Source organism: Schistocerca nitens, chromosome 5, assembly GCF_023898315.1.
Source record: "Schistocerca nitens isolate TAMUIC-IGC-003100 chromosome 5, iqSchNite1.1, whole genome shotgun sequence".
In the NCBI taxonomy this organism is placed as follows: Eukaryota; Metazoa; Arthropoda; class Insecta; order Orthoptera; family Acrididae; genus Schistocerca; species Schistocerca nitens.
In genome coordinates, this window is record NC_064618.1 from 781,919,159 (window position 1) to 781,943,164 (window position 24,006).

Below are 24,006 nucleotides of genomic sequence, written 5' to 3' on the forward strand. Positions count from 1 at the left end.
CCGGGAAAAACGGGACGAATGGACACCCTAATGTACATGTCACTTTGTTCATGTCATGTCTTTTGACGAAAACATTTTTACTTCCTCTGACAGCCAGGTCCCTGTTGCACAGTGACTGATACTGACATCCTGGAAAGGAAAAACAACCGAAACTGAAGTGTTTGTCAGAGTAGAGGAAAATGAATTTTTAAACACCGTGCAATAAATACCTGCCTGGTCAGTGTTGATAACAAAATCTTTACTGAAATTCTGTATCAGTTTTAATTTATGGGTTTGAAAAGTATCTGCAGCAGCCAAGGTTTCTTTGATCATCGCTGTTCTTTTTTTGAAACAAATCTTGTCACCTTTTCCTGACGAATTCCGTGCTTACTTTTGACTCTATGAATCCAGCTGTCAGAAGCTTTAAATTCAAAATCTGTAAACTGTTATGCAGCTGCTAATGCCAAATGTCGTAAATCACATGAGGTCACTTGCTGATAATTCTCTCTGGCTTCAACAAAATGACCATACATCCAGGAACTGATTGCTGCATATGTATCAAATTGATTACCTCCTCTTTTTATTTCTTCTTCCCATTGGGATAAACATTCCTTCTTTCTTAACTAGCTACTTCATTTTCTTTTGTAATGTTTGTAGTTTCAACACAGGGGGAGCCTTTGCGATATTAACAATGTTAATTTTATAATCCAAAGAAAGACGGTCTACTTCTTTTCCCTTTTTTCTTCTGGTTCATATTCATCTGATGAGCTGCAGTCTTCAAACTTTTCAAAAGATTCACCTTCACAGTTTTCATTTTTGTGAGCAAGTTCATCATCAGTCACAAGTATTTTTTCAGTCAACGTATCCATAATATGTCTCTAACTTTCTTTACCCACCAACATTGGTTCATGAGAAATTGCCATTGAAGATTACAATGCAATCAAATTATTTGCAGCAAGTATGCTTTCATAATAAACAACTGCATCTTTTAACATCACCTTCGACACTTCATCGTATAATGAATCTGCAGCTTCTGATACTATCATGATGTCTTCATTGACAGCACATTTAATCCATAATATTGTAAAACTTCTGATAACATTTCACAGTACAGAATGTTCCAATCTCTGTGTAAGTCAGGAATGAACTGGCACTGCTTGATTGGTTTTGTGCAGATCCTGACACTTCCTAACCACCTACCAATAAAGCAACAGCTATACTCTACTTTTCCACGAAGGCACTGGTTCCGCGAATTTACTACGATTATTTATAATCTTTTCACAGTTTATAATATCACCCAATTTTGTAATAACATTGTAATGACAGTAATGAATATTTTAATTTACCTCCATTACAAATGCAATTATTATTCAACTTTATAAAAAGAAAGTACTGACAACTGTCATTCACATTTTAAGTAGCCTGTGACAACCCGGATAGGCCTTCTGACATTCTAGCCTGCTACTGACTGAGCAATTTCACCTGTATACTGGAATTCTATTTCTGACCTCATATGAGGTGTGTATAAACTATGCTTAAAACCTTAGAGCCCTTTTTCTCAGAATTTTCTGGGTAGTGCGCATTAAGACTTCTATGAATGGACACCCGTGAGGTATACTACCAACCTGTGAAGTCTCATCCCAAACTGAGATGGAAAGTCCCCTTGTAAATCAACTGTATCCAGTGATGTTTTATTCACTTTCATGTTTTCAACACATTAAAATTTATTCATGGTTTCTGCACTGAGTAACACTGGGGTCAATGTGACCCCAATCTGAATTTATTTTTGTTTCTTGAACGTTAATATTTATCAAAGCAGAATCATTATTATTAAACTGAACAGCTGCAATGTATGTTTTTTTTTCCATTAAAGTGCTGTCAATATATCTGGTGTGAATTACTGGGAGTCTGTATGATCCTAGTGATACTCAGTGGACAAAAAATCCTGGTAGTAGGATGGTTAAGCAAACCAAAAAGTAATCTGATTTGAAGAGGACTGTGATGATAACTATTAATGTTCCCTACATTCTCATGAATTACAGATGTCATAAAGGTCATGTAATGTTAAGTACCTTAGGTCATAGTAAAATAAAACTGAAGCACCATTTCAATATTCGAAAACACTGCCAAGTAATAAAACAATAAGCATGATCACCTACTTTGTACTCCATTCAGAAGACAGGCAATTCCTGTTTTGTAGCAAGTAAAAGCTGCTTCATAGTTCCCATTTGCCTCCTGCTGCTGGGCTAGAGTTACATGATGTGCTGCTTCAAATATGTAGCCAGCTTCCTGACCAGAAGTAGTACCAAATATGTCACCCAGAGCTACATCCTGCCGGTTGCAGTTGCTTAGTTCTGAGGCAAAATTTACTTGCTCAGAATGCCCAGCTTCTTTTGTCACAGTTTCTAAAGCTTGGCTATCATACAGAGTAAGCTTACTAGCATCAAGTATCAAACAATTTCCATCACTAGATGCCCTGATGGTCTGTTCATTGCTGTATGATATGAGGTCATCTTCTGTTACTGAAGATGTTGGCATTGAAAGTAACCAGCTATTGCTGACTTGTGATGATGTTGCTCTACTTGTTCTTTCTGGAGATTGCAAAGGATCAAAAAACTGAAGATCTGAACCCTGAAACAAGTACAAAATGGAAAAAAAACACTTGAGCAATACACAGGAAGTTGTTCAAAGTAAAAACAAAACAAAACACTTATGGCTTTCACATAAAAAAATTATGCAATTTTTTCACTTGTCCAAAAGCAATCAGTAGCTTTTGTTAGAATATTTTCAGCATAGACTATACAGCCTTACTCAATTTGATTAATATATTATTTATCACACAGAAATTTGGAAAACAGAGAAAGCAATGAATGCTGAACTCTCCAACATTTTACAAAATTTTGTGTCAGAAAGCAGCATTTTAATAAAGTAAGATACAGGGAACAGAATTTTATTTCCACACCCAGATTAATCTAGCATACAACTTTGTATAAAAGCTCACACATAATGTTTCTTTAAATGTAAAACTAAACATTTTATTACAAACTTTTTTTTTATTTATGATATGTATTTAAACAGCATTCCACACAAAGAATTGGTAATTCCTTACAAATCAGGGAAAAAAAGGTAGTTACTTTCTGATTAATCTTGTCTAATGCACAATACAGCTTTGCAGATGGTATTTTTTCTCTTTGGCAAATATGGCATCTCAATAACAAATTAATATTCTGTCCCAGTTCTCCTCCTAGTGACTGTCATCTTATTTCTTACCAATTCTCAAAAACACACACTTGTTAAAACATATTTTATCTTTGGTACCCATTACAGGTGCCTAAATGTAAAATTTTGTACTCCAAGTATGAACTAAAATAACTGGTAGGTCTCATTTCACTGCAGTTTTTTTTAATTTTATTTTGATGGTGTAAAAGACCAAGTGAAATTAATAACAATGCAGTTAAAAAAACCTTGATGGTTTGCACAAACAATTCTCATTTTGGCTTGGTGGTAGACTTAAGTCATATTGTTATCTGTACCTATAGAAATAAAGTTTCAAAAATGAAACGAAACTATGTCAAAGACATAAGAAAACTCCCACTCACCACTTGGCACCAAACAAACATATGAACAAAGTACAAACATTACCATACTTTTAATCAGAAGCTCATTTGCCAAGTAAAGACAAGTAATAGCAGAAGGACAGAAAAAAACAGATCTAGCATGAAGTATAGAAGTCATTCACAATGGATGATGAAGGAAAAAGCATAGTAGAAGAGGAGGAGGAGGAAAACAGTAATGAAATGCCACCAACGTTTGATTATCTGAGGGATCTGAAGTTGCAGAATGGACCGGAGAAAGTGGAAACAGAAACTTTTCTTAGACAAATATGGCTGACAGAAACAAAGGAAAAAAAAGGAAAGAAATGGCAGCAAGGGAAGTCACAAAATATTAGAGGAATACAGAAAAATAAAATGTGGGTATGGAATGATAAAAAGGGAAAGGAAGTCAAAGACAACTAAAGGGATTAGAGAAAGTGAAGGTGCAAATCAAGAGAGCTGTAGAACAAGTTGGCACTTGCAGAGTTATAGATACAAATGTTCAGATGAAAAACAAAAACCTGCCTAATTAGAAAAGCAGAATCTGAAGTCATGGCAGCTGTGGTTCACAAAATCCTTCATGACAATACTAGCAGTAAGCTCACTCTCTGTCCATTCATCCTGACATTATACTGGTAACCATTCCTACAACATTTGAGTTGGAAAATATGATGGGTTGCCTCACAACTAGGTCCCCCTTTTATGCTGTGTATATTGATAGTGAGGGAATAGAGTGGGGAGTGGTTCATTTTATGGAAATGCCACAGAAAAACTAAATAAAACAAAATAAACACAGCTTCAGTGGTAGGGCCAGTTCGAGGATACTTTTCCAGAAGAGCAACATCATTTGGTGCCGTATCAGACATTAGTTGCTTTTCCTTGAACTCTTAGTAAGAACTCCAAAAATAAATACAATTTCATGATTAAAACAGTGAATTGTACAGTACTTCTAAAATTTATTACATGGACCAGAGGTACTTGAAAGAATTTGTAACTCATTGTAGAGAGGAGTGCAGTGTTGTATCCAAATATAAGGACAGTACGAGGTGCGAAAATAAAGTAATGAGACTGATGTGGAAAAAAAAAAAAGAAAAAAAAGTTGCTTACCATTTTAGTCAAGTTTAGTGTTGTCTCCTTCAGAGTAGTTCCCTTCTGATTGCACACACTTTTTCCAGCGCTTCTGCCATTGATGGTAACATTTCTGGAACCCATCTTCTGTAATATCCTCCGAGACCCTCGTCACAGCTTTTTGGACATCTCGTGTTGTTTGAAAATGGTGTCCCTTCGCTGACATTTTGACTCTTGGAAATAGAAAAAAGTCGCACGGAAACAATATCTGATGAATAAGGTGGCTGTGGTAGTACTGAAATTTGTTTCGAGGTTAAAAATTGCTGTACTGACAGAGCAGTATGGGGTAGCACATTATCGTGATGTGGAATCCAATTATCAGCAATGTTGGCACGGACACGAAGAACTCGTTTACGAAGTCTTTCTACAATTTCTTTGTAGTAATATTGGTTAACTGTTTGTCCAGGACGCACCCATTCTTTATGAACAATTCCCTTGGAATCAAAGAAGCACACAAGCATGCATTTCACTTTTGACTTTGACGTGCAAGCTTTTTTTGGTCTGGGTGATCCCTTTGAGCACCATTGCGAACTTCGGCATTTTGTCTCTGGATCGTGCTGAAAAAAACAACTTTCATCACCAGTGATAACAGAGCTCAACAATTCGGGATTGATTTCCAGTTTGCTCTAACAGATCGGCTGCCATATTTTTCTGTATTTCTCACTATTGTGGTGCAAGATTTTTGGGGACCATTCTTGCACAAATCTTTCTCATACCAAGATCTCCAGTTATTATTAGATGAACCGTTTCTCGATTGATGTTCGGTTCTTCTGCAATCATTTTCATGGATAATCTTCGATCAGATCGTACGAGTTCACACACCCTGGCCAAGTTGACATCCGTCCGTGAGGTTGATGGTCGTCCACTGCAGCCTTCATCTTCAACATTCATTCTGCCTTCACTAAACATTTTATGCCAACGAAAAACTTGAGCTCTTGACATAACCTCCTCTCCAAAAGCCTTCTGAAGCTTACTGTAAGTTGTCGTCATGTTTTCACCCAATTTAATGCAAAAAGAAATGGCATACCGTTGCGCAATATTATGCAGTTCCATTTCGGTGACGAGAGACACAAACATGGGTTAACTTACTACAGCACAACTCATTACTGAGCAGTTGCATCGATGTGTCGCTTGGACTAGAAGCAGCTTATACACCAAGGTCAAAGATATTGTGCCTACCCAAGCCTGCAGGGTTGCCACATCTTGCAAAGAAAATCAGCCTCATTACTTTATTGTCGCAGCTCGTACGTGCATGTACAAGTGTACAGCAAATTGTAATATATAACACATGCTGTAGTAGTGTTGTATTTCTTATTAAGACATGTTTTAGGTGCAATTTTACCCCTATTTTTAGGGTGGGGACTTAAAATCAACAAAAGTTAACATTAAAATACTAATATCCTAACCTCGACAATATTTGTTAGTGAAGTCATTGATGCTCATAACCATAAATTTGCAGCTACCTCACCAACAGCTTACTCGTGTGCCTAAGTTCACTGAAACATTTTTGCTTATATTACCTATACAATGATGTCAAATTTTACTACTAACAATAATGTACCCTACAAACAATTTCTGACCTGTTCCTGCATCTGATGTCACTAAAACACCCTTGTGCCATGACACTTGACTTAGAGGTAAGCTGGTTCGAATCCTGGTGGTAGAAAATTATCACTGCCAGGATTTGGCCAGTAAGGGAGGAGGGGGAGAGGGGGGGGGGTGATCACCAGTCTTCCTGCCAATGTCCTGGATTAAATTCAAACCTCTCATGAATTGAGGGCATGTGACACAGTTCATGGTGATCCATCTGCTAGATGGTGACTTGAAGCTTGGCAGCCTATATGGTGCTATTTGAGAGGCTTAGGCTATGTTCTAGCACCAGGTTTTGCCCTCTCCATTCCCTGCATCCATAACATCACAAACCCAACACAATGCACAAGCACATCAGTAATAAACAAAAAATAGATCTACACTTGAAACTTCATAACAGGTCAGAAGAAACGACAAAAACCACACACACATGGACCTTGCCAAAATGATGATTCAGGAATCCTGTACCTGCACCCCTATGCTAATTCTCTCATTATTTCTTTGACTCGATGCAAGTTCTGCACATGGTCACATCTGATAGCTGTCTCAGCTTGGAGCCCCAAGTGACTACTTGTGACAAGTGGGCCTTAAACTGTCCCCTTCTCCACAGGGAATAATGAGATGTATTGCTGGCTGACAATGTATTCTGTATCAATACAAACACTCCTGCATGTCTACACTATACCAGTAATTGTAGGGACAATGTAGTCACAAAAGGGCTCGAGAAACCTTTATTTAGTTCACTTTACCGATTTTGACAGTTTCAATTGTCATCTTCAGAAGTTAAATATGCTCAAATCATTAGCAAGCCAACATCAAAATAAGAATTAGACAGTGGTGTCCTTCACTACAAAGTCAATAACACAAACTGACACTGACTGGATAGATAAAAAAATTTACTCACCAAACAGCGGCAGAACACACACATAAAAGACTGCTGTGATTGGGAAGCTTTTGGAGCCAGGGGCTCCTTCTTCAGGTGGAAAGGTTGAAGGGGAAGGAAGAACGGTGAAGGAAAAGGACTGGAGAGGTCTAGGAAAAGGGGTAGATTCTGGAAAAGCCACCCAGAACCGCAGGTCAGGGGAGACTAACCATATGGGATGAGAAGGAAAGACTGATTGTTGGGAACTGCGTTGGACAAGATTTGAAAACCTGAGTGCTTAACGGTGGAAGACAGGGTAATGTGCAAGACAGAGTTTACTACTAAAACACTGTGCACGAATTAATAACAGTGAGAAGCTAGGTGCATTGTACATAACAGAGGTGGGAGGGGGTGGTAAAAAATGGAGAAGCGATAAGTGGTTACAGTAAAGAAAAGAGTAGTTACAATAATTGACTATTTTCATCATTATATTAGCCCAAAGTGACACTGATGTCATTTTGTTTTACTGATTCTGTAGCAAGGGACACCAGCGTCTGATTCTCATTTTGACATTGCCTTGCTAATGATTTGAGCCAATCTCATTTCTGAAAGTAACAATTTAAACTGTTGACACAGGTAAAGTGAAGCAAATAAAGGTTTTCTTGTACAGCTGATGACTGAGTTTTTTATCTTCATTGAAATATTCTACAGCTGTGAATAAAATCTAAATATATTGTTGTTTGATGACTCTACTCCACATTTATATTCCAACAAGTACTTTTAATTACAATATTTATAAATTGCTTCCATTCAGTTGCACGACAAAGACAATCTCAAAATTATAAATACAATGGACCTCCTTTTGCCTGGCATAGTGCAGCAACTCAACGTGACATATACCCAACAAGCTACTGAAGTCTCATGCAGCAATATTGCGTCATGCTGCCTCTATTGCCTTCCATAATTTCGAAAGTGTTGCTGTTGCAGGATTTTGTGCACGAACTGACCTCTCGATTATGTCCTATAAACGTTCATTGAGATTCATGTCGGGCAATCTGGGTGGCCAAATCATTCACTCGGATTGTGTAGAATGTCCAAATCAATTGCGGACAACTGTGGTGCAGTGAAATGGTGCACTGTCATCCGGAAAAATGAAGTCCATGAATGGCCGCAAATGGTCTCCAGGTAGTTAAATACAACCACTTCCAGACAACAATCAGTTCAGTTGGGCCAGAGGACACAGTCCATTCCATGTAAACAAAGCCCACACCAAAATGGAGCCACCTCCAGCTTGCACAGCGCCTTGTTGACGACTTGGGTCCATGGCTTCATGGGGTCTGCGCCACACTTGAACGCTATTGTCAGCTCCTGCCAACTGAAATCAGTACTCATCTGACCAGGCCAGTTTTCCAGTTGTATAGGGTCCAACCGATATGGTCACACGAGCCCAGGAGAGGCACTGCAGGCAATTTCATATTGTTAGCAAAGAAATTCATGTCGGTTACCTGCTGGCATAGCCCATTAATGTCAAATTTTACCTCACTGTCCCAATGGATATGTTTGTCATAAGTCCCACACTGATTTCTGTGATTATCTGATGCAGTGTTGCTTGTCTGTCGGCAGTGACAACTCTAATGCTGCTCTCAGTCTTTAATTGAAGGCAATCGGCTGCTGCGTTGCTGTGGTGAGAGGTAATGTGAAATCTGGTATTCTCAGCATACTCTTGATACTGTGAATCTTGAAATATTGAAATCCCTAATGATTTCTGAAATCGACTTTCCCATGCATCTAAATCCAACTAACATTTCAAGCTTAAAGTCTGTTAATTCCTACTGCACAGCTATAATCATATTGGAAGCCTTTTCACATGAAACAACTGAGTACAAATGACAGCTACATCAATGCAATGCTCTTTTATATCTTGTGTACATGATACTACTGCCTCCTCCAGCTACTGCCCTTCTATACCTTTCGTAAGTGATACTACTGCCATCTGTATATGTGCATATTGCTATCCCATGACTTGTCACTTCAGTGTGCAATATTACTAATAATGGGTTACCAACATAGTGTTTGATTATTAAGGTCAGCATGTAATGGAAATGAAAAATAGACCTCATTTTGTTATATTATACACTAATTAAAGTTCTGTTAAAAAGCATTTGCTTAATATGATATTAGGATAGGTGTTACGATCAATAATCAATACTGAAATTGTGACAGTTATCTTTGGTCAGTTTTCAGCCACTTGAGTTTTGGCTGCGGCCTAGTGTAGTCGTTTTCAAGTTCTGGCAATAAATGTGTTTTTGTTTTAAACAAATCGTGGAATACTGCATCATAATTTTGTTAGTCCAGTGATAATTAAAAACCCGCACCTTTTATTGGACCCAGAGCAGCAAAGGAATCATCGCCTAGACATCGAGAAGCCACATGAACAATGCACACTCAGCAGCATCAAAGAAGAAGATATCAAGGCCAGCTCTACAAAGTACTATACAGCCATTAGCCACACTGTAACAGTGTCCTTATGGAGATAACTTTTGCAGTGTAGTAGAGACGGCCCATGATAACTGGGGGCTCATTCGGGATTAAGACATTTATATGTACACGGATTGACAAAATCTATTTTGCAGGAGCCTAAGAAAAAAGTACGATTTTCTTGTGTCTAATAACCACATGGTGCAAAGAAGTGCAATACGTGGAAGTCAAGGGTGACGAAACAAAATGGTAAAGTGGACTGACCACATGAGTGAAGACCCACTGAAAAGATAATTACATTTTTGTAGTGCTTTTTATTCCTTTTATTATTTTGTTTGTGAAATCTCACAAAAATTACCATTTTAAAAGAGAAAAGTGGTGCTGAATCCAAGCAGTATTGTGAAAATTTGTTACTCTCTGGGAACATACACATGCCAATAAAAACAGAAGACGAGTCATTCAAAGAAGCGGATCAAAGTCTTAATTCATCACAAAGGGAAATGTCGGACATAAAATCAATGTTACAAATGATGGAACAATCGTCAGCTTTAAATCCAACAGTTGCAGCAAGCTTACAAGCTAATGGGGAACAGTTACAAAACATGAATCAGATGGCCGTGAACAGTTTTCGGGTCGTAAGTCAGAAAGTATCACATCTCGAGGGAGTGATGAACAAAAAAATTGACAATGTCTTACTTTGGGGCAATAAACTTCAAAGTGACATATCTGAGATAGACAAGAAACAAGCAGGGTAGAAACAAAGATTTTGGTGGCAGAATCTAAAGGGCAGAAGTAAAATCTAGTCTGAGTAACAAAATTCAATCCGTAAAAAATGAACTGGTCACAGACAGAGAGAAAAATGCAAGTGTTTTGTTAATGTTAACAGGCAAATATATACAGTTTGTGTAAATGGTAAAATCTATGGCTGTAGATCTTGAAAGCAGAGTAGATTCAATACTAACTGTTGTCAATGATAAAGTGGAAACAGTCAATAACACTGTAAAACTCCATGAGGTTGAAACTACGACAAACATTAGTGAACTAAAAAGTACATATCAGAGTTAAATCATAAGTTTGAAATACTTAGCAATGATCTACATCTACATCTACATCCATACTCTGCAAGCCACCTGACGGTGTGTGGCAGAGGGTACCTTGAGTACCTCTATCGGTTCTCCCTTCTATTCCAGTCTCGTATTGTTCATGGAAAGAAAGATTGTCAGTATGCCTCTGTGTGGGCTCTAATCTCTCTGATTTTATCCTCATGGTCTCTTCGCGAGATATACGTAGGAGGAAGCAATATACTGCTTGACTTCTTGGTGAAGGTACGTTCTCGAAAATTCAACAAAAGCCCGTACCAAACTACTAAGCGTCTCTCTTGCAGAGTCTTCCACTGGAGTTTATCTATCACCTCTGTAACGCTTTCGCGATTACTAAATAATCCTATAACGAAGTGTGCTGCTCTCCGTTGGATCTTCTCTATGATGGCTAACAAACATTTTTCTATGAACACATGTACTTTATTATCCAATATTCCAGTTAAAAACTTTTCTAATGAGTGTAGTTTGCAATCTGTCAACGTTCTGCAGAGTTGTAGGGACAACTTTTTGCCTAATATTAGTGAAAGTTCAAAAATTAAGTTTGTGAAAAAATTTTTGGAGGGAGAATCTTTGTCATGGGCCAATCAAAATTTTTCTAAGGACATGTCTTATGCAGAAAATGAAATAGAGTTCTTAAAACGGTTCTGGTCTGAAACTGAACAAGCCAGGATAAAGAGAAAGTTTATGAATGGGCCAAATTATAGGGACTATGAAACAGTTTTGTAAAAATGAATTGAAGAAACTTGTACATTTGAGTAAACCCTTTGATGAGCTCACACAGATTGATGCTTTAAAAAGAAGGTTCCCAATTGATGTGCAATGGGACCTAGTTTATGGAGAAGATGACAACATTGAACAATTTCTAAACTACGTGGACAAACTAGACAGAATTATAGACAATGTGGGGAAACCAAAAAACTATTTCAATCACACACAGAGAGGTGGGGATCATAGTTGGGGAAATGTTAATTTTAACAGAAGGGAAAACAGTAGGTCTAACAACCATACTTTTCATCATAGGGAACAAAAGAGTCACAATAACAATAATTTATATTCAAGGGAAAACAATAATTTCCATTCAAGAGGACAATCTGGGAACTATTGGAACAGAAGTAATAAGAGGGAGTTTGAAATTAAAATTGGCATGAACATAGTGACACAAGGAGTCAAAATGCTATTGGAAGTCATGACGTAAAAAACTAGCATGCACTCCATTGTTGGTCCACATGGTAGGGGCGAAAAGCATAGATAATAGATGGACCAATAACAGTGACTACACTGTACCAAAAGATACATCTGAAGTAATGAGTACAATGTGTACTACCCTGTAAACACAGTATCTGTTCAGAATGAATACATTAGTTGTAATAAAGAGCCAGAGGAAGTAATTGACTTAGTTGAATTTTGTGAATGGGCAGAAACTTGTAGTTTGTCAGAGACCAGCAGGTTAACGATTTACATTATTTAGGAATTTAAGCACTGATGAGGGAACCAGGTGAGCAAATTGTTGACACTGATTTAATGAGCAAAGAATTAAATAAACTTGGATGTGAAAGCAACATTGTAAGTTTTCAGGAGAGAGAGGTTGATGATTGTAGTATTTAGGAAAATGAAATGGTACATGATGATAGTGAGAAATATTTTGTTTGTTTGAAAGAGGAAATGAAAGCATTAGGGGTTGTGGGAGAAACTGATATGCATGTTGTAGATATACCCAAGGATGTTGTTGACAACTTAAGTGGTGTTAATGTCAGTGTCATGACCAATAGGTTCTGTAATCCAACATCTTATGAAGGAACATGTGTAGATGATAAAGATTCTCTGAACAGTAAAACTGACTGTGCAAGTAGGCTACCATTTGCAATGAACAAAGGTGAATTGATTTCTTTATAATATGTGGCTAAATAGTGATGCAATTAGAAACAATAGTAGTTTTAGAAAAATGATTCTTAATATGTCTCAAATTTTATATCCTGATTGGTAACAAAATTCTAAACATATTATTGTGAACAACTGAAGGATAAATACCTTAGTGATGAACAACTATACACTGATGAAAATGTTTGGATTAATGAAATTATCAATGCAAGTGACAGTGTTAAAGATGTGTATGTTAATGTAATGACTGTAGGTAATAAAGGTGACAGTAATATAGGTAATTGTAATTCAGGATGTCATTGTTTTAGTGAAACTGAAAATGATTTGTTGTATGAATATGTTCAGTCTGAAAAAGGTGATGGCATATGTAGTTCATTCATCAGAGTATAAGTTGGTACCTGGGAAGTCAAGTGCCTTAGACACACAGGAAGTCAAGTGTCAGGAATATCTGAAATACTAAGCAAAAAGCTGAAGTGCAAGAAAGGTTACACTGAAATGCCAGTCACTGGGGTGAAAATAACAGGTGCTACAGGAAAACATAGTAAAACTGTTAAAAGTCAAATTTTGTTATCTTTTACAATTGAGGGAGTCACATTTACACATTGATGCCTAATTATACCAGGACTCAGCGAGGACTGTATTCGTGTGATGTCGTGGATTAGGAGTGTAGATGCAAGATTTGACTGGGGAGGACTAAAACTTATCATAACAACAATTAATGGGGGGTGTATCTCCACCAAGTTTGTCAGATCAAATACAGTTTTGTGTAACTACAGATTTAATACTACAAATCTTGTAAAGGAGAAAAGATATGATGACAAAGACATAACAGAGCTAGACTTAAGTGAAGTAGATTTCAAAACACTTGTAAAACTAAGATTTCAGAAGCTAGTGGTCTAAACAATGGGCAACTCTGATCATAAAGCCTGAAGTTATTTACAGGAATGCAAGCTCGATCATGATAGGCTTACAAGGTGGGCGTTGTATTTACAATTCAACTTTGAAATTAAGTATATTAAAGGCACTGACAACATAGTTGCAGATACTCTATCAAGGCTACCACTAGGAGGGGAAACAGAAATTTTTGATCAGAATGAAGAAAACAGTTTCAAACGAGGTATATTAAAGGGGTCACTGATGAAAAAGTTGTTTGATCACTCTGTGATAAAATCAGGAGGAGCCAGAATCGTGATACAAATTGGAAATTAATAAAGAGCTGTTTAGGGAAAAAGTACTATGAAAAATTAGACAAGTACTATAAGGTGTGTAAGGGAACTCTATTTAGGAGAGCTGATGAAGACTTGGCCTGAAGATGAAGCTGAGACGTTAATTAGGAATACAGATGAGAGCTATGGTCATTGTGGCATTCAGAAATGTACGCAGAAATTACAAGAAAATATCTACTTCTTCAATATGGCCAAGAAAGTTAGAAAATAATTGTCAACTTGTGATAAGTGCCAACAAGTCAAAGAAAGTAACAGAAAATGTCAAGGTGAAATGCAAAACATTACTCCTGCACAACCTCTAGACTTAGTCGCTGTTGATCTCTATGGGCCTCTTCCAAGGAGTAGGAGTGGCCATTGCTACATTTTTGTCACGGTGAATGTATTTTATAAACTAATCAAATTGTATCCTGTCAGAAAAGCCATAGGTAAAGAGATAGCGAAAAAAAGTTAAATGTCGGGAAAGCAAAAGCGTTCTTGTCGGATAACAGCTCGCAGTTTTTTGTCATAAGTTTGGAAAGCCTTTGTTGATAAATCGTTAATCAAACATGTTCAAATATCTGTATGTAATCCGTCATCAAATCCAGCTAAGAGGTATATGTGCAAGATTGGTCATTTATGTCGTACATATTGCAGTCATAAACATCCTACATGGTATGACCATGTAAGAGACTTTGAAGACGTTATGAACAGTTTGCAGCACACTTCACAGGATTTTCACCTTATGAAATTGTGTTTCGTCTAAAACCAGACAACATCATCACTGAACTCATATAATTTCTACCATGCACAATGATGACTATGCGTGAATGTGAAGCCAAAGAAACAAATGGGGGAAAATTAGAAAAATACAACATGATAGCAAGATGAACGCAACCAAGTTTAAAGTTGGAGATTATGTTTTAGTAAAATCACATGAGAAATCAAAAATGTTAACTTCTGAAATTAAGAAATTGTTTGATATCTACATAGGTCCATTCGAGATTGTGGAGAATCCCCACCCTAATGCATACTGGTTGGTGTATCCTAAATCTAGGAAAGTTCTCGGGCTAAGGAATATTGTTTCATTTAAAATGTATAAACAAAAGGGGTACGACTATTCTGAGAAAGTTAAAAGGTGACTCAACAAAAGTTTTTCACTGGAAATTATGAAACGTTGCATATAAACATTGACTAATTTTGATACAGTTTTGTATTCTTGAAAATGTTTATTATTTGTTTAAAATGTATTTGCTGTATGAAGTGTTTGCAATGAATTTTCTTTGTGTAATATGCTTATCGTGTTAGTTCTTGATATTTCTATATGTTTATGCAATTTGAATGATATTTGAAAATATGTGTAATTTTAGCTTGTGTAACCTTCTCACACCACACTCGTTGGGACATCATTTAAAATGTGAACCACTAATCAGCGCTAAATCTGTCTCGTAACAATAAAGTTTTTCTAATTTTTTTTTGTTTCTTTTTTTTTTCCTTAAAGGCAAAGTCCTAATTACTACACACCTAAGTTGTTGCAATGTCCAACTAAACAAGGGGGAGAATCATTTTAAGTAAACAACATGAATTACTGTATATTTCTTTCTAAACCACTTCAAAGCATAGGCAGTAATATTTTCCTTATTTTGATATATACATATCATCCCAAAATGTTCAAACAACCATGATTCTACCCTTGCACTTTTACTGTGAATACGAACCCTTGTAACAGATTGACTGACTGTAGCTTTACTTTTGAAAACAATTTAATTTTTTGGTTATCCTTGGTGTAAGTGTTGTAGTTTGTGATAAGACATTTTACACCCAATATGTTAATGCATTTGTATTGCAAATTTATTGAAAGTACTGTTAGTTAAAGGATCCTTTTGGACCAGTCCATACCTGCGTAGTATCACTCAGACCGTGCCTGTAAACTTCTCCCACTAGAGAAACATTACCAAAAGGATAAATACGTATCCTAACCATGTACTTACATATCAACATTATGTAACCAAAATGTGATCTCTGTATTTGATTTTTAGATAACATGGCATTATAATCAATGAAGCAATACAAACAGCTAAGCTGTGGAAATGGACTTGCTGCAGTACAAGCCGAAATGAAACCTATTAGGGGAAGGGGGTCAGCTAAGTGCAGATGGACAATGTGGGACATTACTGTGACTAGCGAGGAAAGTGGTCAACAAAAGAAAGTAAAACAAACCAATAGGGAAAAGTTACAACTTTTCAATGGTTTAATGTGAAGTGCTACGACATTATGGATTCATCTAAGTGAAAATTGTAAATCTTCTTTTGTATTTCATTTACCTTAAAATTAACGATCGTTTGTCTTCCTTTACTTCGTGTAACACAATTTCAGTGTTAAACCTAATGTAATGCCAATTGCTATTGGTGAAAAGTTAGAAAAATTGAAAGAAAGCAGCCCTATTAAAAATTTTAATTTATTTAAAATCATATTCTTGGCAGTTACATTATTCTGGTGTCAGAATTTTGTTCGCATGTTCATACATACAAAATACTTGGGGGGCTATTGTAATTGGAACTGAAAAATAGACCTCATTTTATTATATTAGACACTAAATAAAGTTCTGTAAAAAAGCATTTGCTTAATATGATATTACGATAGGTGTTACGATCAATAATCAATACTGAAATTGTATGTTATTTGTAGCTGTGACAGTGATCTTTGGTCACCAACGGGTTTTCGGCCACTTGAGTTTTGGCCGCAGTCAAGTGTAGTCATTTTTAAGTTCTGGCAATAAATGTGTTTTTGTTTTAAACAAACCATGGAATACTGTGTCACGATTTTGTTAGTCCAGTGATAATTAAAAACCCGCACCTTTTATTGGACCCAGACCAGCAAAGGAATCATTGCCTAGACATTGAGAAGCCACATGGACAACGCACACTCAGCAGCATCAACAAAGGAGACATCATGGCCAGCTCTACAAAGTACTATACAGCCATTAGCCACACCGTAACGGTGTCCTTATGGAGATAACTTTTGCAGCATAGCAGAGATGGCCCATGATAAGCAGCATGTGCAGATGAATCTTTAGCAGCCTAAAGCATTCCAAATTCTACTAAGATGTTGACAAATAGTGCATGGATAATACTTTCAATCACAAAATGACAATCTCTGAGATGTAGTTCAGCTGCAACAAATATATTTAAAAAAATGACCAGATGGAAATTGCCTGAGGAAAAGAATTTACTTGTTCTTAAAATTTTAGCAATTTAGGTTCATCAGAGATTTGCAAGTCAACAACATACAAGTCGATGCTTACACAGTGCTTGCTTCCACAGCACATCATTAAAATCACAGACAACATGAAACATCACCATTCCATAATAGTGACAAGCCTCTCATTTCACAAAAGATGGGAAAAAACTCTTACTCAAAATGGCCAATATCTCTTATTCAGTAATAAGCATATTAATAATGCCCATATGGGAATTTAGGCTTTGATCACTGAACTGCGGTGTAGTCAGGACTATGCTGAAAGTTGAAAACAATAATGCTACAGAACATACTGAAATTGTCGCCTCCAGTGCAGCTGTAAAATGGTCATACTACTTCCACATCATACTATGTAGCAGCTACAAATAGACCCGTAAGACTTTGATTTAATTTGTGTGTATATTCTCTCTGATCAGCAACACTGCAAGAATTGGTTGCAAAGAAACATAAATTAATTTTCAACAGTCACGCCTATCGCAGATCACAAAGCACGGATTACATGTTTCAACTGCACTAGCCAATCAAGAAACAAAAACCACTTTACAGACAAGTTGAAATTGTTCCCTACCAAAGAATCTTAGTACACTAAGATACTACTCTAGATTGGGAAAGCAAGAGGAACTAGGGAATTGGGAAAACAAAAAATGAACTAGTAATATTTAAGACTAAAGGAGATCACTAAAGAAACCACACATGCCAGTGCGTGCACGCGCGTGCGCACACACACAGAACACTACACTGTATCAGCTGAACACAGTCTGCCAGGATTGCAGTTCGGGAAGTGCAGTGCACTGAGGGGTTGTGTCGGGTGGAGTGGGTACACGGAGAAAGAGGTGGGAATGGGAAGGAGCAGTTGAAAAGGGGTAGCTGGCAACTGTGAGGGAGGACGACAGTGTGCTGAATAGGAATGCGACACTTGGGCACTGGAGCTGGAGCTGGTGAGTTGTGTGGCGTACAATGATGATGACATGAAAGTGTTGATTGGGAGGGGGAGATTGTTGGGTAGATGACGTGGGTGCAGTGGCTTAGCGAAGACTGAGGGTAGGAGGATTACTGGTAAGAAGGACATCTGGAAGAACCCACATCTACGTAGTTCCCAAAAGTTGGTGGGAGGGATCAGAGCAAATCCAGATAGCATGGATTGTAGATTGTAAAGCAGCCGCTTAACTCTGGCATGCTGTGCTCAGTGGTTTGTTCCACTACTGAGAGGTCAGCTCTGTTCTTGATCATAGTTTGGTGGTGGCCATCCATTCTGCTGGACAGGCTACCTTGTCATTGACCTCCACCTCTCTCATGTCTCCATCCATACCTCTGGCCGTATCAACCCTGCCAACCACCAACAGTACCTTACATGTTTTGTCTAAAGGCTGCCAAGTTCTCATTCTTTTTTGTATGCCTATCAATTACTCAATACTTATCCTATTCAGTGAGTTGCCTCCTTTATTCCTAAATTATTTAATTTTGACCACAACTTTCCTTACCATACTTAAACAGTAATGCTTCTGTTATTTACCAAATCTATAGAATTTGTACCAAGCTGCAAAATTAATGGACAACAATTTTTTATTATATTCTGGTATTAGAACAAATACACTAAGCACTTTGAGCACACTCGTGGCAACACAGATAGGAAATAATGAGAGAGTATTTTCCTACATTCCAAATTATCTTACCTGTAAAGGAGTACTAACACCACTGATAGCAGAATCAGTATCTGTAAAAGTAGTCCTTTCATCTGAACTATGTGAACTCCACGATATTGAATCAGGGACTTGCGGAAATTTCCAAGTACCTTCTAGCTTCAGATAAGGACCCTCTGCATCAGTCCTGAAACAATGAATAGGTTGATCAATGGGATTTTCACTGACACTCCAGCAAATACAGAATAAAAATTACCAACTAAGGAAACATTGAAGTATCTAAACTGCTGAGTATAGAATGTGTGATTTATCATTTGACACACAAAATGAGGGGAGGAAATTTTAGGAAACAGAAGTTTTAAAGGATTAAGTTGAAAAATCGTCTGTACCACACATCATGGGAAGTACAATGTACTGTATGTCACTGAGGGAACAAAGCATTCCTAAGAATTAGAGAACAGCCAAGGTCATTCCCATTGAAGCATCAATGGATATACGCACAAAACTATAGGCCTATATCCCCAATAATGAGTTGTTGTAGAATTTTGGAACATGTTTTATGCTCCCATAAATCTTCTCAATTAAGAATCAGCATGGGTTCTGAAAGCAATGATCATGTAAAACCCATCATGTCCACGAGACCAAAAAAGCAACTGATACTGGCATCCGGGCTGATGATGTGTTCCTAGAATTCTGAAGGGTGTTCAACACAGTTCCACAGTAGCATCTAATGGAAAAAGAGAGAGAGAGAGAGAGAGAGAGAGAGAGAGAGAGCATATAGAATATCAGATCAGCTGTGTGACTTGATCGTAAAGTTTCTAACAAAAAGAACACAGCATGTCATTCTGAATGGAGAGACATAAAAGTACCTTCAGGCATGCCCAGGGAAGCACTATAGGACTATTACTTTGCACAATATGTACAATGATCTAGTGAATAATGTTGAAAGTTCTATGAGCCTTTTTTGTGGATGAGGCTGTTGTATAGGTAAAGTGACAGTGGTACACAAAGTACCCTCCGCCCGCCATTGTAAGGTGGCTTGCAAAGTGTAGATGCGGAAGTACTGTCATTCTTGATCTTTATACCTTGGACTTGTCTACTTAATCTTTTTGGGTGTTTGTTAGTGAATTGTTGTAGATCATATAGACCTATATCTCTAACGTCGATCAGTTGTAGAATTTTGGAACACGTATTATGTTCGAGTATAATGACTTTTCTGGAGACTAGAAATCTACTCTGTAGGAATCAGCATGGGTTTCGAAAAAGACGGTCGTGTGAAACCCAGCTCGCACTATTCGCCCACGAGACTCAGAGGGCCATAGACACGGGTTCACAGGTAGATGCCGTGTTTCTTGACTTCCACAAGGCGTTCGATACAGTTCCCCACAGTCGTTTAATGAACAAAGTAAGAGCATATGGACTATCAGACCAATTGTGTGATTGGATTGAAGAGTTCCTAGATAACAGAACGCAGCATGTCATTCTCAATGGAGAGAAGTCTTCCAAAGTAAGAGTGATTTCTGGTGTGCCGCAGGGGAGTGTCATAGGACCGTTGCTATTCACAATATACATAAATGACCTTGTGGATGACATTGGAAGTTCACTGAGGCTTTTTGCGGATGATGCTGTGGTATATCGAGAGGTTGTAACAATGGAAAATTGTACTGAAATGCAGGAGAATCTGTAGCGAATTGATGCATGGTGCAGGGAATGGCAATTGAATCTCAATGTAGACAAGTGTAAGGTGCTGCGAATACATAGAAAGAAAGATCCCTTATCATTTAGCTACAATATAGCAGGTCAGCAACTGGAAGCAGTTAATTCCATAAATTATCTGGGAGTACGCATTAGGAGTGATTTAAAATGGAATGATCATATTAAGTTGGTCATCGGTAAAGCAGATGCCAGACTGAGATTCATTGGAAGAATCCTAAGGAAATGCAATCCGAAAACAAAGGAAGTAGGTTACAGTATGCTTGTTCGCCCACTGCTTGAATACTGCTCAGCAGTGTGGGATCCGTATCAGATAGGGTTGATAGAAGAGATAGAGAGGATCCAACGGAGAGCAGCGCGCTTCGTTACAGGATCACGTAGTAATCGCGAAAGCGTTACGGAGATGATAAATAAACTCCAGTGGAAGACTCTGCAGGAGAGACACTCAGTAGCTCGGTACGGGCTTTTGGTGAAGTTTTGAGAACATACCTTCACCGACGAGACAAGCAGTATATTGCTCCCTCCTACGTATATCTCACGAAGAGACCATGAAGATAAAATCAGAGAGATTAGAGCCCACACAGAGGCATACCGACAATCCTTCTTTTCACGAACAATACGAGACTGGAATAGAAGGGAGAACCAATAGAGGTACTCAAGGTACCCTCCGCTACACACCGTCAGGTGGCTTGCGGAGTATGGATGTAGATGTAGATGTAGACTTGAGGAATCAGATTATAAGGGCTAGATTTTTAATCAGAGGTGTCAAAGCTGCTGTTTACTGTCTGTACTGTCTGTCACATAGACACTGCTATCCTTGATCCTGATCATGAGACTGTTCTCAGTGGAATGAACTACTGAGTCAGAACTATTTTTTTGGATGTGAAAAAAAGTCTGCTGCTAGATCTAAGCATCCATAGCACTGATCCACATTTTTTCTGAGGCACATATCTGCCCCCCGCCCCATTCTCCCGCTCCTCCTCATACACACATCTACTCCTTGTGTCTGGCCTTCCTCCCCCGACTCCACATTTACCTTGACAGTAGAGAGGGAGGGAGGGAGGGAGGGAGGGAGGGAGGGAGAGGGGGAGGGGGAGGGGGAGGGGGAGGGGGAGGGGGAGGGAGAGGGAGAGGGAGAGGGAGAGGGAGAGGGAGAGGGAGAGGGAGAGGGAGAGGGAGAGGGAGAGGGAGAGGGAGAGGGAGAGGGAGGGGGGTTTCCAACAGTTCTAGTTGAATCTTTTTATTCCATGGTGTAAATAAACAAAAAACATCCATTTATTTTCCCATGTATTTGTCCTATGCAAAATACAAAATGGTGCTCAACAAATCCAAATCCTAGCAAAACAAATCCACATAGCACACTTATTAAAGGACCCAAGGAAATCATTTCAATACCCCAATTGCAAAATTTAGATATCACAACATAAAATCCTTCAGTAGTATGTACAATACGTTACACCTATTGCAACCAGAAAAAGGTCTACACTGAGTTTCAATTTTACATGCAATTACAGCAAAAACACTTAACTGTACTATCGTCAATAATATACCTTTTCAGTAATTTTAGGCAAACAGCAGTTAAAGAAAGGTGCAGCTTTCACTCAATAAAGTATAAGCTCAATATACAAATATCTTGTGTCAAGAGAGCTTAAACCTTAAAAAATTCTGTAGTTACAAATTTTGTCCAGCCCACTGTTATTTACTTTTGTTTCACTCTGTCTCCAGCTCCAGAGAAAGACCCCCCCCCTTCTCCTAGGTCTACAGAATGAGGTCTTACAATAATCTTTGCAAATTTATATCACCTTACTTCGCTCGGGAAATTTTGCTGATGATCTCTTTTTCTATACAAGTAAAACACAGGAAACATAAAAGAGTATTCATATGCTAATCTGTCATCATGAACTAACCTTGGTACAACACTTTCCTGTGGCATTCTGCTGCCCAATGAGTCCAACAATGATGGAGTATTATTTGTTATTTCATCACTTCCTGTAACTAGAACAATAGGAGCTTCCTCCACTATATTTTCTGTGACTGTGTAACCAGACTGAAAAAGAACAGAAAATAATGTTAATTCAACATGAAAAATAATTTCTCAGTGCACCTGAAGGAACCCAAACTATTGTTCACAAAACACATGTACGAGGGTCACTCCAAAAGAAATGCACACAATTTTTGTAAAAATACAGTTTTCATTCTGCATGTGTGAAAGTTTTACAGTGTGTAGATACATCCTTCCTGCTTGTTTTCAAACTTAGTTCAACCTGTTCCCATGAGTGGCGCCATCACAGCATGTCTTCAAGATGGTTGCTACACTTGACGTTCGTCAGAAGCAACATGCTGTCATAGAATTCCTGTGCTGTGAAAATGAGAGAGTGGGAAACATCCGCAAGAGGTTGAAAAAGGTGTATGGAGATGCTGCTGCCAATCGCAGTACAGCAGGTTACGTGATGAAAGCGGGCACAGCAATATTGAGGATTGTCCTTGCAGCGGCAGTCCTCGTACTGCACACACTCCACACAATGTGGAGAGAGTTAACGAATTGGTAACTGCTGACAGATGCATCACAGTGAACAAATTGTCACGCTATGTTGGGATAGGGGAAGGAAGTGTTTGCAGAATACTGAAAGTGTTGGCATTAAAAAAGGTTTGTGCCAGGTGGGTTCCCAGGATGTTGACAGTGGCTCACAAAGAAACAAGAAAAATGGTATAGAGAAAACTTTTGGAACAGTACAAGAATGGTGGAGATGAATTTCTTGGAAGAATTGTGACAGGCGATGAAACATGGCTCCATAATTTTTCACCAGAGATGAAGAGGCAATCAATGGAGTGGCATCATGCAAATCCACCCAAGAAAAATAAATTCAAAATCACACCTTCTGCTGGAAAAGTTATGGCTATGATGTTTTACAATTCTGAAGGACTCTTGCTTGTGGACATCATGCCAAGTGGAACCACCATAAATTCTGATGCATATGTGAAGACACTGAAGAAACGTCAAGCTCGACCGAGTCGTGTTCAACCACATTGGCAAAAGCAGGATGTTTCGCTGTTGCACGACAATGCACGGCCACATGTCAGTCAAAAAACCATGGAAGCAATCACAAAACTCAGTTGGACAACACTGAAACACCTGCCTTACTGTCCTGTCCTGGCTCCACGTGACTATCATCTCTTTGGGAAACTGAAGGACTCTCTTTGTGGAACACGGTTTGAAGATGATGACTCCCTTGTGCATGCTGCCAAACAGTGGCTCCAGCAGGTTGGTCCAGAATTTTACTGTGTGGGTATACAGTCGCTGGTTCCAAGATGGTGTAAGGCAGTTGAGAGGGATGGAAATTATGTGGAGAAATGAAAATATTGTTTCTAAAGGATGTATCTACACTGTAAAACTTTAAAATATGTAGAATAAAAGATGGATTTCTTAAAAAATTTGTGTGCATTTCTTTTGGAGAGATCCTCGTAATATAGCTACACTTGGAAACTGTAATTTCCTCCTGATGGCTCTGACAAACTGCATTGCTAGTACATTTCATACACGGAACAATATTATGATCTGTGAACGCATGCATCACATGAGGGATG

At 38.1% G+C, this 24,006-nt stretch overlaps 1 protein-coding gene across 1 annotated transcript in view; it reads right to left on the bottom strand.

Annotated features, from left to right (window-relative positions):
• LOC126259648 (ribosomal protein S6 kinase delta-1) overlaps nucleotides 1-24,006 on the bottom strand; it is a 207,463-nt gene that overhangs the window by 143,958 nt on the left and 39,499 nt on the right. The window contains exons 4-6 of the mRNA XM_049956580.1: nucleotides 22,329-22,468; nucleotides 18,742-18,895; nucleotides 2,139-2,610 (exon numbers count right to left, since the gene is read on the bottom strand). Of these exons, the coding sequence (XP_049812537.1) occupies nucleotides 2,139-2,610; nucleotides 18,742-18,895; nucleotides 22,329-22,468 (766 nt within the window). The remainder of the gene's footprint in view (nucleotides 1-2,138; nucleotides 2,611-18,741; nucleotides 18,896-22,328; nucleotides 22,469-24,006) is intronic.